This window comes from Vespa velutina, chromosome 3 (genome assembly GCF_912470025.1).
Source record: "Vespa velutina chromosome 3, iVesVel2.1, whole genome shotgun sequence".
Classification (NCBI taxonomy): domain Eukaryota; kingdom Metazoa; phylum Arthropoda; class Insecta; order Hymenoptera; family Vespidae; genus Vespa; species Vespa velutina.
Genome location: NC_062190.1, coordinates 5,855,194 through 5,871,269, shown reverse-complemented (window position 1 = coordinate 5,871,269; position 16,076 = coordinate 5,855,194). Strand labels below are relative to the sequence as shown.

Below are 16,076 nucleotides of genomic sequence, written 5' to 3'. Positions count from 1 at the left end.
AAGAAAAAAAAAGAAAAAACGAAAAAAGGAACAAACAAAGAGAAAGAAGGAAAAAAATAAAACGAACGAGTTACTATTACAAAAGGAAAATGTAACACGTTAATATCGATCGATGTTCTCAAATTTTTATATTCTTTTTAAATTTCATAGAAATATTCGTAGAAAGTTATACTTCAGTATCCGACGCTTTTACATATTTTTACTTCACCCTTTGTTCTCACTCTTTTCATTCCCTTCTATATAGGAACACGGAAGCGTTCCTATATATTGATTCTAGGCTTTGAAGGTAAACGAAAAGAAAAAGCTCAGGGTCATCCGATAGGAGATTGATGAGAGTAAAGTCTCTTTTCAGGTTGATCAAACACCTAAAAAGCTCGTAAAATCTATCGATCACGAGGAAATATGGTAAGCGGATGTTAGAGGAGGTGGATGGATCTGACATGGCGGTTACGTGAAATAAAGTTCGGAGAAAAGAATCGAAGCTCTTTGTTTAAAGCACGTCAAACTGTAAGATCAAAATTAAAACTGATGATTTTCATCAGTTCTAATATAACGGTGAAACAATTTGGATCTATTCGAAATTATGTAAATAAATAAAAGAAAGCATCGAATGAAATCATAGATCTTATCACGTTCTCTTTCCAAAAGTATGCTCAGAAAACTGATAGAATCGTTAAAGGATTGACGATTGTCTCTCGTTTCATTATAATAAAGTTGACGAAGTGCAAAATTGTTGATAGTAGTAATAATAGACAGCAATAGTACCAATAGTACTAGCAGTACCACCAGCAGTAGTAGCATTAATCGAATTTTCCTGTAATGCGAATTTTGCTGTATAAGACGAAAGATAGAATGAAACAAAATTATCTCTTAAGAGACGACAATGACGATGACCAATGAGAAAGGATTGTTGGCCTCTCTCTCTCTCTCTCTCTCTCTCTCTCTCTCTCTTCTATTTCCCTTCTCTTTCTCAAGAGTCTCTCTTTACATTCTTCTCGAGGAGAAAAACGCCTACGACGACGACGACGACGACGACAACGACGACGACGACGACGACGACGACGACGACGACGACGACGACGACGACGACGACGACGACGACGACGACGACGACGACGACGACGACGACGACGACGACGACGACGACGACGACGACGACGACGACGACGACGACGACGACGACGACGACGACGACGACGACGACGACTAATATCGTCGTCTAACATCAACTTCTCGCGTCTTCGAATTTACTGGGGATGCCAAGCAGCAACAGCTAGCAGTAACACGGCGTTAACCCGTTAACGTGAACCCTCCTTGCACCGTTGCACACTCGAGCTACTAATTTACCAACGGTATACGAAGGTTCGCTTTGCCACGGTACTACTGCTGCTGCTAACCTTCGTCCTTCAGTAATGACGTCAAAGCAAATGGTCTCCCGGTACTTCTCCTACACACGGCATCACGAAATTTCTGACTCGCACGTATACTCTCTATCCTCGTCATCCTCATCCTCTCTCCTTTACCACTTACCCTCTTCTATTTCGTTACCACTACTTTCTCTTCTCTGGCATTCCTCTCTCGTACCATTGCCACCAGGCAACCAGGGAAACTCGGCTAATTTAAGTTACTTTGACAATACCGCGACGCTCCCTGGGAATCCAAATGACGCGGATTAATCCGATGTTAAACGTTTCTCTTATAAGCAAGAGTAAAACGCTATGGTTATGTACAAAATGAGAGATCGTTGAATATATATGCTTAAGTAAAAGTAATGTATACGTATATTTAATGGAATATTGTTAATCGTTCAATAAATGATTCGATATAATAAAAGTGACTTATTTTCTCGATATCGATTTGAGGCATTATGATATACCCCTTCTCCCACTTTTCTTAATTAATTAATTAAATTAATATTTAGAAGAGTTACAATTTCCCTTCCTTCGTCATGCCTTATTTTACTGAAAGTAAAATTTATGTTTATCTTCATTTATTTAATATTGGCTATCGATCCTGATAACAAACTTTTATATTACTCAATCGCATAAGTGAATACATTCTTGAAAATATAATGTTAATGTTTCAAATCTCGCAATTACAAAATTGACCTCTGTTCACATGTTACCAACTGATATTAGAAAATATTTTTAACATTTTAATATTACGTAATTGATTATTTATTTTTTAATCGGTAAATCTTTTTAAGATTTGTTCGATCATACACTTATATCTTTACAAAAAAAAAGTAACAACCAAACATTGTTAATATCTTAAATATTTATATTCATTTTCACTATCGTTGAATTTTTTTCTTTCATAATGGCCAAGTTTTTTCATTCCCTTTGATCAACATTTTATTTTCTAATTACAATCGTTTTGTTAATGCTTTATAATGATAATAAACAGAATATTTTTCATTCCCTATCATTCTCGTTAAATTTTATTTCGTGTTCATTGTTTATATAACCAAATACAAGGGTGTTTCGTATCAAAATCAAAATATAGCAGAACGAATGAAGCTAAAGCTTTGATATTGGACAGGCGAAATATCTAGAAATGTATGGAATATCAAAACTCTCGGTTAGAGAGAGAGAGAATATTGGTATGACGTGAGCAGCAGAACGTAAGAATCGAATAACACATCTCGTTGATCCCCCACAGAAAGCCTTCTCTGTGGAAAGAATCACGTGTACGTCTATTCTAGAAAATATGATGCTCACATTTCAAATTTCACGATTGCAAAGTTAACCTCTGTTAACATGTTATCAACTGATAATAGAAAATATTTTTAATATTTTAACATTATGTGACTGATTATTAATTTTTAAATTGGTAAATAAACAAAATTAAAAATTAATTATATAAAAAATATATCCATTGAAATCTTTCCCTTACAAAATCTTCACTTAACGATTAGCCTCATCCGTTAGATAATTAATTATTACGTTTGGCAATACTTTCTTAATAATATTTAATTTTCTAAAATATTCTTAATTATAATTTTAAATATAATGAGACTAATTACTAGAACTTTTGAACCGATAAATAAAATATTTAATTTCTATAATAGATTTTCTTTACTAACTAAAAACTATTCACTTTGCAAATGCAACGAATACCATCTGATAAATATTCTTTCCAAGCTACGAACTATATTTACCAAGTTCGTTTTGTTGCAATATGTGTATTTAAATAAAATAAAGAAAGTTTCAATGGTTCTCCATATATATATATATATATATATATATATATATATATATATTTTTTTTTTCTTTTCACGATATAAGAACATTTCACGAATTTGTTTCTTTTCTTACCCACTTTCATTACTCGAACGACTCTCCTCACGATTCTGGATTCAGCAATTTCGCTGTCCGGAGATTTTGGGCAACGATAAGATCGTTCTCGTTATGGAGAAGGAAAGGCCGGCAAGTTTTCGGTGTCGGTGCTCGACGTGACCGAAGAGAATACCGGTCAAAGGTCGTTTCTCAACTTGGTCCTTACTCGCGGGAGGATTACGAGTCTCAAGGGTGAAAGCTTCTCTCTCTCTCTCTTTCCTTCATAAACAAATGTAAACGCGTGCTATGATATCTGCAAACTTCACAACATATAACACACAGATCAGAGGAGAACGAATTCCAAGTTTCCTTGTTGTTATTGTGAGCTTTATCATGTCTGCTATTTCATTCGTTATCTCTTTCTTCAGTTGAGAAGGTTTCTCCTTTCTTTCGCACAATGAACAATCCCGATGATCGCTTATCTTCTCTTTCTAGTTGTTGTATCATTGATTGCTTATCTTGGCTAACGAATGGGTTTGCTCGTAACTCTCCCCAAGGTGAAGCCCATGTTCTTTGATTCTTTCTTTTCTTTTTTTCTTATTTTCTTTTTTTCTTCTTCTTTTATTTTTCTTTTTTTTCATTAAACCAAGATGAGTACTATTTTGTGGCCAAGAGAGGATGAGAGAGAGAGAGAGAGAGAGAGAGGGCAGCTGCCTATCAACGTCTTTTAGATTCTAATCTCTAACAGGTCTTAAAGTGTATTTTCTCTCGTTATTATTATTATTACGATTATAATAATGAATAATAATTAATGTTAATAAAATTTTTTAGATTTACTTGATATTCGAAATAATTCATAGGCCCTCTTTAAATGAGAATCTTATTCCTTATTAGAAAAAAAAACAGAAAAAAAGAAAAAACAGAAAAAAAAAGAAAAAAAATGAAATTAAAATTCAAATGATACAAAAAAGAGATGAAGCCTCGATCGGGTCATTTAATCTAAGATTATCGGTATTGGTTCGAAAAAATGAAAGTGAACTCTTTTCATGAAAAGTTTACATTGATCAGACGGCGAAAAGCTATCACCGAAATCTTACCGGGGAAGATTGCCAAGGCTTCTCTCTGTTTGATTTTATAGCTTGAGGGTCAGAAAAGCTCAAAAAAAAAACAAATAAGGTTGATTCGCAATCGATCCACACGTACTGCGAGTGTTCACATACGGTTGCTTGTAATAGGTCTTCTCTTGGTGAAACCTCTTAAAAAATATATCTATATTGAAAAGTATCATTTCTTTCGCATAAATTCAATATGATTGAAAAATAAATAGCCATTGGGATGATCCTCGCTCTCTCTCTCTCTCTCTCTCTCTCTCTCTCTCTCTTTCTCTCTCTTTGTTTTCTTTCTTCGATTTTACAATTTCCATAAACATTTCCAATTTTCAGTGAGATTAACAATGATTATATTAAATACACACATATATTCATGATTAACATATATATATATATATATATATATGTATAAAAACTACTACGTATTAATATGTATGACTGTGAATACATGCATTATATCGTACAAGAAATTTATTTTTTTCTTTTTTTAAAAAGTTTCAAATGATACTTGAGGATACTATATCCAAAACATGATAAGATATACAAAGTGAAATAGATCCACTGAATTACCTTTAACGATTGACCGTGCATGAAAAAGAAAAAAAGGAAAAAAGACAAAAAAAAAAGAAAGAAATAGAAGAGAAAACAAAAAGAAGACTCGAGCAAAGCTTCATAGAGTCATAAAAGTAGAATTACGAGAAAGGGAGAGAAAGAGAGAGGACTTTGTAAAAAGGAATAGAAGGAAAGTAATATCGTTCGCAAGAGCATGCCTCAGGCTTCGAGCGACAACATTACTTTCACCATAACTCCAGCGCTTTTTCATGTTCGATCGATCTTCCTATTTATCTTTTTTAGCCGCTTTAATATTTATTCGGAGAAACCAAGGACACGCGTTCTACGTTTATGCATAAATTCAAGAACAAATCCACTTTCTATATAATGCGATATGTGTAATGGTAAAATAAAAAACAATACTTTCACAAATTTTTCCAATTTCTTAAAATAAATTCTTTAAATATTTTTGAGCACTTATTTCGCAAACTTTTTAAAGAATAAATCTTCTTGTCATCTGCAAACTTTGTTATATATATATATATATATATATATATATATATATATGTACACGCTTTATTTACATATATTGTCCAATTATAACGAAAAAAGGAAAAAAGAACGAAGAAGCTATTATTTTCCTGATAACCGCATCAGAAAACATTAACTAGTCGGTATTTCTTTAAAATCGCGATAAAAATCTCTCTCTCTCTCTCTCTCTCGCTCTCGCTCTCTCTCTCTCTCTCTCTCTTTCTCTTTTGAAAAAAAAAAGAAAAAAGAAGAGAAAAAGAGAGATAAAGAGAGAAAGGGAGAGTCTCTAACAGAAGGAAGAATAAGGAAAAAAAGAATGCGAAGTTTGCCAACGACGTTGGTTGCATGCTGACATAAAGAAAGAGAGAGAGAGAGAGAGAGAGAGAGAGAGAAAGAGAGAGAAAGACTAGAGGAAAAAAGTTGAGGGTGTTGCGTTGAGAAAGACGGTAAACAAAGGAGAAAAGGGCTGAGAGTGGGAGTATGAGGAGGAGTTGAGAAGGCAGTGCACGAACAGAGAAGAACGAGACGAGAATGGGACGAGAAACGAGGGATGCTGTGCTCTGTACCACTAACACCAATAACAACACAGACATACACCAATACCGATTCACACGGAATCCCGCGTCGTGGCTTATAAGAGTTGGCTTTGCCCTCCCTAACAATAAGCTCATTCGGTATGCAAGACTTGCAAGCCTGCGTCCGGCAGAAGGACTAATGCAATCTTTCGTGAAGCAGCGAGCGTCCTCTCGTATCCGAGCTGGCCGACGACGCTTTTATTCACCTTGACGGTACTCTACCGAAGCTCTACGAGCTTTCAAGCTACCACGTTAGTCGTACTAGCCTTGCATTAACGTTAACGTTAATGTTCCAAGTGAAGCCACGACTGGACCGATCCTACCATCCATTCTCTCTCTCCCTCTCTCTCTCTCTCCCTCTCTCTTTGTCGAGATTATCGAGAAAATTTCCGAAGGACGTTACCTGAATAGAATTTCGTCTCGAACCTTTGTCAAATGTTACTGTTCTTTTGTTATCTCTTCCTCTCTCTTTCTTTCTCGCTTTCTCTCTCCCTTTCTCTTTCTCTTTTTCTCTATTTCTCATAAGCGATGCAATTGATTTTGAGATAAATAGGAAGAAATAAAAAGAGATAAAGAGAGAGAGAGAGAGAGAGAAAGAGAGAAAAGAAGAGAGAAAGAGAGAAAAGAAGAGAGAAAGAGAGAGAAATGAAAAAAGGGATGTTGAAAATTCAACGTGCATATAAGAGCGACTAATTTTTCATTTCAAACGCGTCAGCTTTGATCACGGACGAAATAAATCCTAGAAACAATTAACATTGTTCTACAGTTTGAGACGTTGCTATAACTCAAATGTCGCTCGTAATTCACTCTCGTATCCGATCACAGTAACAGATCAAGGTTCAAACGTTCAGCCATTAAAAAGCGAGTGGAAAGTTAGAAGCATAGATTGAATAGTAATAGTAGTAGTAATCGTAGTAGTAGTAATATAGTGGTAGTATTAGTGTAGTAGTAGTAGTAGTAGTAGTAGTAGTAGTAATAGTAGTGGTAATAGTAGTGGTAGAGGCAAGTTTTGGTCAGACCAAGTAACCAATCGAGAGATTTGTTCGAAGCACACGTTAGAACTCTCTACTCCCCTAGTGCTACTGACCTAACGTTTGCTATCTACTTTGCGAACGCGTTTTCCCATCGTCAGCATTTTACTCGAACGCGACAAAGAGACTCGTCGTGTGCTTTTGTGTTGCAGCATGAAAGTGCAGTTTTCTCCAACGAACGAACTAGCACAGCTCTCTTTTTAACCCTCGGATCGAAGCATTCGGGCGTAACGAGCAATTCCATTAAATCCTGTGAACGTAGATACACGTATATATGTGTGTGTATCTCTATGTGTATACTTGTATATATATATATATATATGCGTGATCGTATATACCAAGTACAAAAGGATATCGGGCATGGATAAGAGGACGTGCTCTGGTCGTTCTCTCTCTCTCTCTATCTCTCTCTCCCTCTGTATCTCTCTCTCTCTTTCTCTCTGTCTGTCTGTCTTTCTTACTCTCTTTCTCTGGTATACCCGGAATACGATGACGCCGATACGACCATTCTTTCGCGATTTAATTTTCACCGAGCTACGAAACGACCCACTGAGCACGTGTAACCTGTCCTGAGCAATTTGTAAGAGCGTTAGCCGAAAGTCCGGGAACTCGGAAGATTAACATTGGATCCTTCCGATCGAATCGTTTCTTCGAATTTACCATTACTTTTTTCTTATGAATACGCAGATATATATACATATGTGTGCGTATGTATATATATGTACATTCATTTGAACGGACAATAGCTGAATATCATTATTAAATGTATTTAATGTGATTAAACAATTTTTTAAATAGAAATATAAAATAATATTATATTGTTAATGTATATAAATTTTTTTTTGCCTGAATAAATACTTTAAATATATGTTAATAATGTTACGTCCGGACTGGTCGAGTTATGGATACAAAAGAGAATGAGTATGATTGAATAGGAAGATTATTTTATATGATAAAATAATTTTCTTCTCACAACAGATTAGTAAGGTCGTAAAAACTATATAATCTAAAACAGAACGTATTTTTCACCTAAATCATATTATGATTTAGATAAAAAAAATCGTTCGTGATTTTCTCGCTATTGTACGCGAAAGATGTGCGAAAAATGAATATATAGAATTCTACCTGCTTTCGACATGAAAGTTTTTATAACCATTTGGATTCTGTTAGGATTTCAGAAGAAGGGATTTATTTGATTAATTGTTATATCTCATTACGAATTTTTTCCCTTTTTTTCTCGTTTCTTCTACAGTTTCCTCTATCTTTTAGGATGATCCCTTAGCCGATTGATATATCAGTATTTTTTTATCTCGTGTGGAAGCTTTTGATTTGCGTCACTACTTAAGATATTCATTGACCGAATTTTTATGCCCGATGATCGGTCGTCAGCGAATTTTGCTTTCAGAAAAGTTTTTGATCTGCGTCCCGAACTAGGTTGTTCATTGACCGAATTCATATACCCGATTATTTGTCGTCGTTTTCTTGTGAGAAAATATTCCAAATAAAACGAATATATATTTATACTTATATCGATGTCCAAACGTTATAATAATAATTTCATAAAAATTTTTCATATATGCAAGATTTTTTTTATAATGATCTAGAATGAGAAAAAGAAGGAATAATGGTAATATGAAAGTAATTGGATAATGGTCAAATGGTTAACGGTCGAATTTCTACTTGATAAACTTTATTAACGGTTGATTAAATATCGGATAAAATATAATATCCATAAAATTCATGAGAATTGATAAAACATTGTCTATCGATTCAATAGAAATTTTTATTGATAATTCATTCCTTCTAATCTGATGTCATTCTGCAATGAATAATTGAAACAAAAACTCTATCTCTATCCTTCTCTCTCTCACTCTCTCTCTCTCTCTCTCTCTCTCTCTTTCTCTTACCCCATCTTCTCTCTTAAAAAGAAAAATTCGCTTCGGTGAATTCATGATAAAAGAAAATGTAGGTTCGCCATTTTAAGAATACACGTGGTCATTATAAAGTCCTTGTGCAACTTAAAATAATAATTTCTTCTTTTTAGAAAGATAATAGCTATCGATAAAATCCTTCAGAGAGATAATTTTTTCAAGTTTTCTTCTTATAAAACACATAAAAGACTTTCTCCGTTCGAATTATTTCCTTTCTTTTTTTACTAAACGATTCACAAGAACGTATTTTAAATAAAGCTCAGAATCGACTTTTCTAAATCAGAACGATGTCATGAACAATAGAAAGCTTTTTAAGCTCCTCTAGGTAGATATAATTGTATGTAAAAATCACGTTGCCTATCATCAGGTGCTTTACAACAGTTTTTTAGTTTAATACATGATAAAAATGATTGGCAATTATTGACGATGTATGGAATGTTATCCGTCTTCAGGCGTGAATATTTAAAATTTGCATTTTGCATTACTAATTACAAATCGATAAATAAAAATAAATTTGATTTTCTGTTTCCCATTTTAACGTTAATTCTTCATTAATTTTTTTTTTTTTTTTTTTTTTTAATGAACATATCGAATAAATATTTGAATAAATATATAATTTTATCTTAATGTCTCAAAAGTAATAATATTTTTAATATTTTATAATATTTTTAATATTTGAGCTATATAATCCTATATTTTTATTGCCTTCATTTTGCATAATCGAGTGAAACTATCTCACAAGAGAGATACGCGAAAGATTTCGGATCTAGGATTGGATCGTGTTCTCCATTTACGAAACGCGTACGCTTCACCTACCTTCAGTACCGTTTTGCAATAAGAACATTCCGAGCGCATAACGCAAATGCCGCACGCTCTTCTCTACGACCTTTTAATAAATGGTTCTTCTATCTCTCCGTCTCTTAGACGCGGGCGAGTGCACGCACGAGCAGCTCTTAAACTCAAGCAGAACTATGCAAATTACGATTTGCGACGAACGAGATAGAAAAGCCGACTTAAGGATCGTCGAGTCTTTCAATTCAAGTTCGTCCAGAATTTTTTTTCTTTGATCTTTACAAAAAAAAAAAAAAAAGAAGTGGGGGAAAAAAAAAGAAGAAGAGGAAGAAATTTCTGTAATGGAAATCATAAATAAATTCTTTTCTTCTTTTCCATCAATATTGTTTGAGAACGAATGAAAGGCGAATGAAAGGCAAACTTCATCCTATTTCTGAGACAAAAAAGACGCGCAAAATTTAAAATACCAAATGGTAATTTATCTAGGAATATCGATTTTTTTTTCAATTTAAATTATAACGAACATATGAGCTTTTTATCGATTAATTGAATACGACCTTTTCCAACTTGAAAACTGTCCGAATGAATCTCTCTCTCTCTCTCTCTCTCTCTCTCTCTGTCTTTTTTTCTTTTCAATTGTCAAAGTGACTAAAATTAATCGCACATAATATAATTAACCGTACGATGGTGAAAAAATTCTACCGCACGTGTAATTGAACGTATCCGGTCTTTTTTCTCACAAAAAAAAGAAAAACGAGAGGAACATGTAATGTAAAAGGAAAAGGTAAACGAAGGATATATCTCCTTTCGTGGGCAGATATTTTCAACGAGTGACATTACGGGTTACAGTTTTCATCCGACGATATTTCTTATTTTAAAGAGAGAACGAAAAAAAGAGAGAAGAGAGAGAGAGAGAGAGAAAGATAGAAAAAAAGAAAGAAAGAGAATATACTTCTCACTCACACATTCATGTTTTTCTTTCTTTTCCAAGGACTCCTGCATGGCTCGCGATGTCCCGAGGACAGCGTGGAAAATGAAAACGGCGAGTGCAAATGCTCTCCGACGTGTCCTTCACCACCGGTCTGTTCTGAACCTGAACAACTTTTACTAACAAGAAATGCGATTCCTGGGACACCCGGTAGATGCTGCCCACGTTATGAATGTCTTCCCTCAGGTAATAGCTCATATCATCTAATAATTATAATAATTACAATAATTACAAAATTATAGTCATTGAATATATACATATATATAGAAATTATATATTAAAAAATATAAACTGTTTGAAAATAAAATACAAATTATTGATATAATTAAGAAATAAAATGTGTCAATTCTGATAACAGGACATCAGCAAGATGGACATCAAGAAGGACAAGATCAGCAGCAAAGTTCAGAAAACGGTTGTCCCAGGGATAGTGTTCCAAGTGAAGATGAGGTATGCAAATGCGTACCTACGTGTCCACCTGCATCTTGTAAAGAAGGTGAACGTGCCGTTGAGGTCAGGCGAGCTGTACCTAATACTCCTGGTTCCTGCTGTCCTCTTTACGATTGTGTAGCTTCAGGTAATTAAAAAAAAAAAAATCTTAATACAAAATCCTGATTATCACCGACGAAACATGAAAATTAATATTAATATTATTATATTAATATATATTTATATATATTTATTTTTTATACATATTCATTATACATATATAAGTATAAATTATTATTTACGAATTAAAAGTTACCTTCTTTCAATTAGATTAAAAATTTTTAAGATCTTGATGAAAGAAAAACTTATAAAAATAAATCAAATTTATGGCGTTCTATTCACCGAAGAAGGTCCAATAATAAAATTAGACTGGTCAAGTTACGTGGTTCACCCCATATACATGTACACACAATATCGGGTCGATATCTCGAATTTCCATTCTCTCCCTCTCCCAATCACAATTCCAATCGTTGTCCACATGTTCTCTCTCTCTCTCTCTCTCTCTCTCTCTCTTTCTCTCTCTCTCGTTCATCCCTCTGTCCTTTACTTTCACAACACTGAGCATGTAGATATACATGTATATAGTGTATCAATGCCAAGCAACAATTTTCTACCCTTAGAGACACACGATCCTAAGTGTTTCTTCGTGATAGCGCTAAGGCCAACCTATTTCCATTTCTTTTTTCTCGGGACATCTCGAGAGAGTTAGGAAAATAAACGAGCACGTCCTCGAATCGATGGAGACAGAAAGAGAGAAAAGCGATTAGGGTGTGCTGCTTAGACAAAAGAAAAAAGAGAGGAAAAGAAAAAGAGAGAGAAGTATTCGGGAGAAATGATTTTTAAGTACAAAGTTAACAAGAGCGATCACCCATTTCTTTCCTCCCCCTTCTAACCCCTCTCTATCTCTTTTCTCTTTTTTTTTTCTCTTAAGAACTATGATACTACCTGTTGAATTTTAATGAGCTTACTTTTATCTTGTATCCCTACTTCTCGGAACTTAATAAGATTGGCCATATTCACATTGAAATTTCATAATCATTAAAACTTAACCATAACCTTAGCTATACAAGATTGGATTGAAGATACAAAGTTCGAAAGGAAAGTCTAAGGAAAGTATCCGATCGTCGATCAAACCTAACTACCTTCTCTAATCCACCCTCTAATCCAAGAGGAAACAAGTAACGACATCGACGTTCGCTTTTAATCGATTACCTTTTAATTATGGTTCAAGCGTAATGGGTAAATATTGACTCGTGGTAATGCTCCTAGTGCTAGTGGTTAATACTAGTTAGATAACGCGGTAATTTCATATCACGCTTCATTATAATCATATTTTAAAGTGTATCAAACTTTGACCCCACCGCTAATATACCTACGTTCTATTAACAGTTTTTAATTATTACCTAGCATTTTAACTAACGAGCGGGCTTCATTATCTTACTTTTTAATAATGTTCCATACGTCAATTAATTGATGTAATCGTGAAAATGAATATATTCATTTCATTTTTCTTTTTTTTTTTTTTTTTTTTTTTAGAACTAGAACTACCAAATCAATCGAAATAAAGGATTTTAGATTCATCTAGTGTTGAAAATGAAAAATTTTAATTTCATTAAAATTGGATGAATTAAAAATAATAAGAAATAAAGTGCTTTTATTTTCTTTTCAAGTACCCGTCATATTGATAGATTTAATAAAAATACGGTACGGTAGTTTTAATATTAATCATTGCTTTTTTTCTTTTTTTAATTTTCATTCCTTTTTTAATCATTTGGTATTAAAATTTTCCTTTCATTTTGAATATCACTTTTGTCATTTTAATTATAAAGTTAACGAGTTAATTAAAAATGTCGAATCTTACAGAATCCGTATACTGGGTTGAAACGGAAGAAGGTAGCAACACCGGGAATTGTTTCTTCAAAGATGGAATTTTCCGACGAGTTGGTGAACACTGGAAAGAGGAACCTTGTGTTAATTGCACTTGCCAAGAGAATGGTCAGGTATCCTGTCAAGCGATCATGTGCAAATCTTGTGCAAACGCAATACCACCAGATCCAGGCGAATGTTGCTCTCACTGTCCACAACCAACGAGTTCGACGGATGTCGATGTCGATAACAAATCGATTTGCAAAACTCCTTTGATCGACTGTAACCTCAATTGCGATCGTTACTTAACCGACGAGGACGGCTGTCAAATTTGCGAATGTTACGAATCATCAAAGGTAAGTTTTTTTTTCTTTTCTATTTGCGTCAAACATATGTTCTAATCTATTCCTTGATTTTTCATTAATCCTCTATATAATTTTATTATCTTATTTAACTATAGTATAAAATTATATAATATAAAAGTTATATATCCATATAGACATAATATACCTTATACTGAGCAAATATTAATTTTTAAATATAAATTGACAATTAATTTCATAGTAAAACAATCAAATAAAAGTTACAAAATATAAATATACTAATTTTTTAATTAAAAATTACGGAGGATTTATATTATTTGTAATATTAAACTGTAAGAAAAAAATGAGAAAATTTTAGAAATTTCTTTTCGATACTAATATGATATTATCATCTTCATACTTTTTTTCTTTGTAACAAGGAAAAGATCAAATTATTGATAGCAAATTTGATATCGTACGAATTCAAATTTCAACGTATAAATTGGTTTCATCGCGAGAAACAAATTAAACAAATTTATTTTAAGAAAAACAAACCCGTACTTTTTTTTCATTTTTTCAAATAAAAAATGAAAGCTTATAACTAATGTACACGAAACGTCACGTCGAAAGCAAGTAATGCCAATAAGGAAAATTGAAAAAGCTCGTCTACCATTTAATAATTGTCATCTTTGACGGTAAAAATATTTCCCGTTTCATCCGCTTGTGTTTTTGACAGTATAACTATTATTATCTTTTTAACGTTTGACCTCGTCAAATACAGACATGATTCTGTTAAAATATGAAAATATTTTAGCTGATGTAATAAAAAAAAAGAGAAGATTTGATATTTTCGAAGGGGTTAAAAAATCAGGAATAATAAACGAAGTTCTTATGTTATTTTTAAAGTAATAATAAAATATTGCTATTATTATCTTTATCTTTATCGATCTAATTAAACAAATTTTAGATATCATATAAGCTTTCTATTTAATCTCGCAAATATAAATAATTTTTTTTGCCTATAAATAATTCCCTTCTACTATGTTTTTAAAAAATCATTTTGCTTCCTTATGTGATCTAAAATCAAATTTTCAGAACGAAATGGTCCACACAACATTCGAAAAGGACAAACTCTGTCCAGAATTATCACGCTGTGAACTGGACTGTGATCTCGTAAAAGATGAGAGTGGATGTTCGATTTGTGACTGCCAATCAACATCAAATTCATCGTCACCATCATTGTCACCTCAACGACACCAACAAAATTCGACTGTTCCTTCGTCGAATCGAACATTGAACCATCCAAATGTTGAGAGTTTCGAGAATGACGACAATAAGAAAATCGTCTGTCCCGAAGTAAAGTGTGATCTTCACTGTGAGCATGGTCTCGTGATGGACGAGAACGATTGCACTTTATGCGAGTGCAAACCGCTTCATGAGGACTGTCCTCTGTTCGTGGGATGCAAGAAGAAATGTAGATTTGGTTACAGAACCAACAAACGCGGCTGTCCGGTAACATTCTTTTGTTAACTTTTTATATTTTATATATTCTCCTTTTTAGAACATTAATCCTCAATTTAATACAGAATTATGAAATTGAATGACTTATGATAAATTTTGCTATTATTTGAAACCGATTAAAATACTTCTTTTTACGAAATGAAATCATTTTTAATAATTTATTTGATTATTCGAAGCTTCTAAAAGTTATTTTCTCTTATTATTCGATGAATTAATATTAACTTTTTATAACTCAATGTAATTTTATGTATGTTTATAAAAAAAAAAATATTACATAATATAAAACTTGTAGTATAAAGTTTTACTAAAGTAACTATATTACACCTATATTACACCTTTTTATTATACTTACAATTATATTACAGCTATACTATACAACTATACTATTACAAGTATACTGTACTATACTAAATATAACTTATATATACATTAAATTGATTAATTTTATAATACAAAAAAAAAAAGAAAATTGAATGAGATTTTCAAAATATTAATAAATGTGTAATCAACGGTGTAAAACTTGAAAGTTTCGTAACTTTATCAAGAAATTGTATATAATGAACGAAAAATCAAATAAAGGAGAAAGAAAGAAGAAATAAATAGAAGTAGAATTGTTCGTTTTTCTTCATTTTCAGATATGTCGCTGTCGTGCGAGTTGCATCAACGACGAGAACGAACCAATACAGGAAGGTGGAAACTGGCTACGAAACGCTTGCACGACTTGCACGTGCGAGGTAGGCGGAAGAGTAAATTGCAAGGAGACCGTTTGTTCGGTGGCCTGTAGCGATCCTTTACCCCCGGAACCGAACACATGCTGCCCAGTTTGTCCGATCACGGTAAGTTGATCAACTTGATCGCTTTCTTTATCGAAAATCGTTAAACTCACGTTAACCAACAACTTCAAATAATTCGAACAAATCGTAATAATGAAAGAAGATACTCTATAAAAGTAATAAACTGATTCAATCTTAATTGCCATTTTTCTATTGTCAATTCTTTTACTTATATATATATATATATATATATATATATATATATATATATATACCGGGTGATTCATTTAAAATCGAACCACAGTTTCGATAATAAAAACAAATTTCTATATAAAAAT

General features: G+C 32.9%; 1 protein-coding gene across 2 annotated transcripts in view; it reads left to right on the top strand.

The window, feature by feature from the left end:
* The window catches only part of LOC124947822 (cysteine-rich motor neuron 1 protein-like), a 312,934-nt gene that overhangs the window by 294,288 nt on the left and 2,570 nt on the right, over nucleotides 1-16,076 (top strand). For both annotated transcript variants that reach the window (XM_047490490.1, XM_047490491.1), the window contains 5 exons: nucleotides 10,791-10,973; nucleotides 11,146-11,364; nucleotides 13,140-13,498; nucleotides 14,540-14,956; nucleotides 15,601-15,801. In XM_047490490.1, the coding sequence (XP_047346446.1) occupies nucleotides 10,791-10,973; nucleotides 11,146-11,364; nucleotides 13,140-13,498; nucleotides 14,540-14,956; nucleotides 15,601-15,801 (1,379 nt within the window). The remainder of the gene's footprint in view (nucleotides 1-10,790; nucleotides 10,974-11,145; nucleotides 11,365-13,139; nucleotides 13,499-14,539; nucleotides 14,957-15,600; nucleotides 15,802-16,076) is intronic.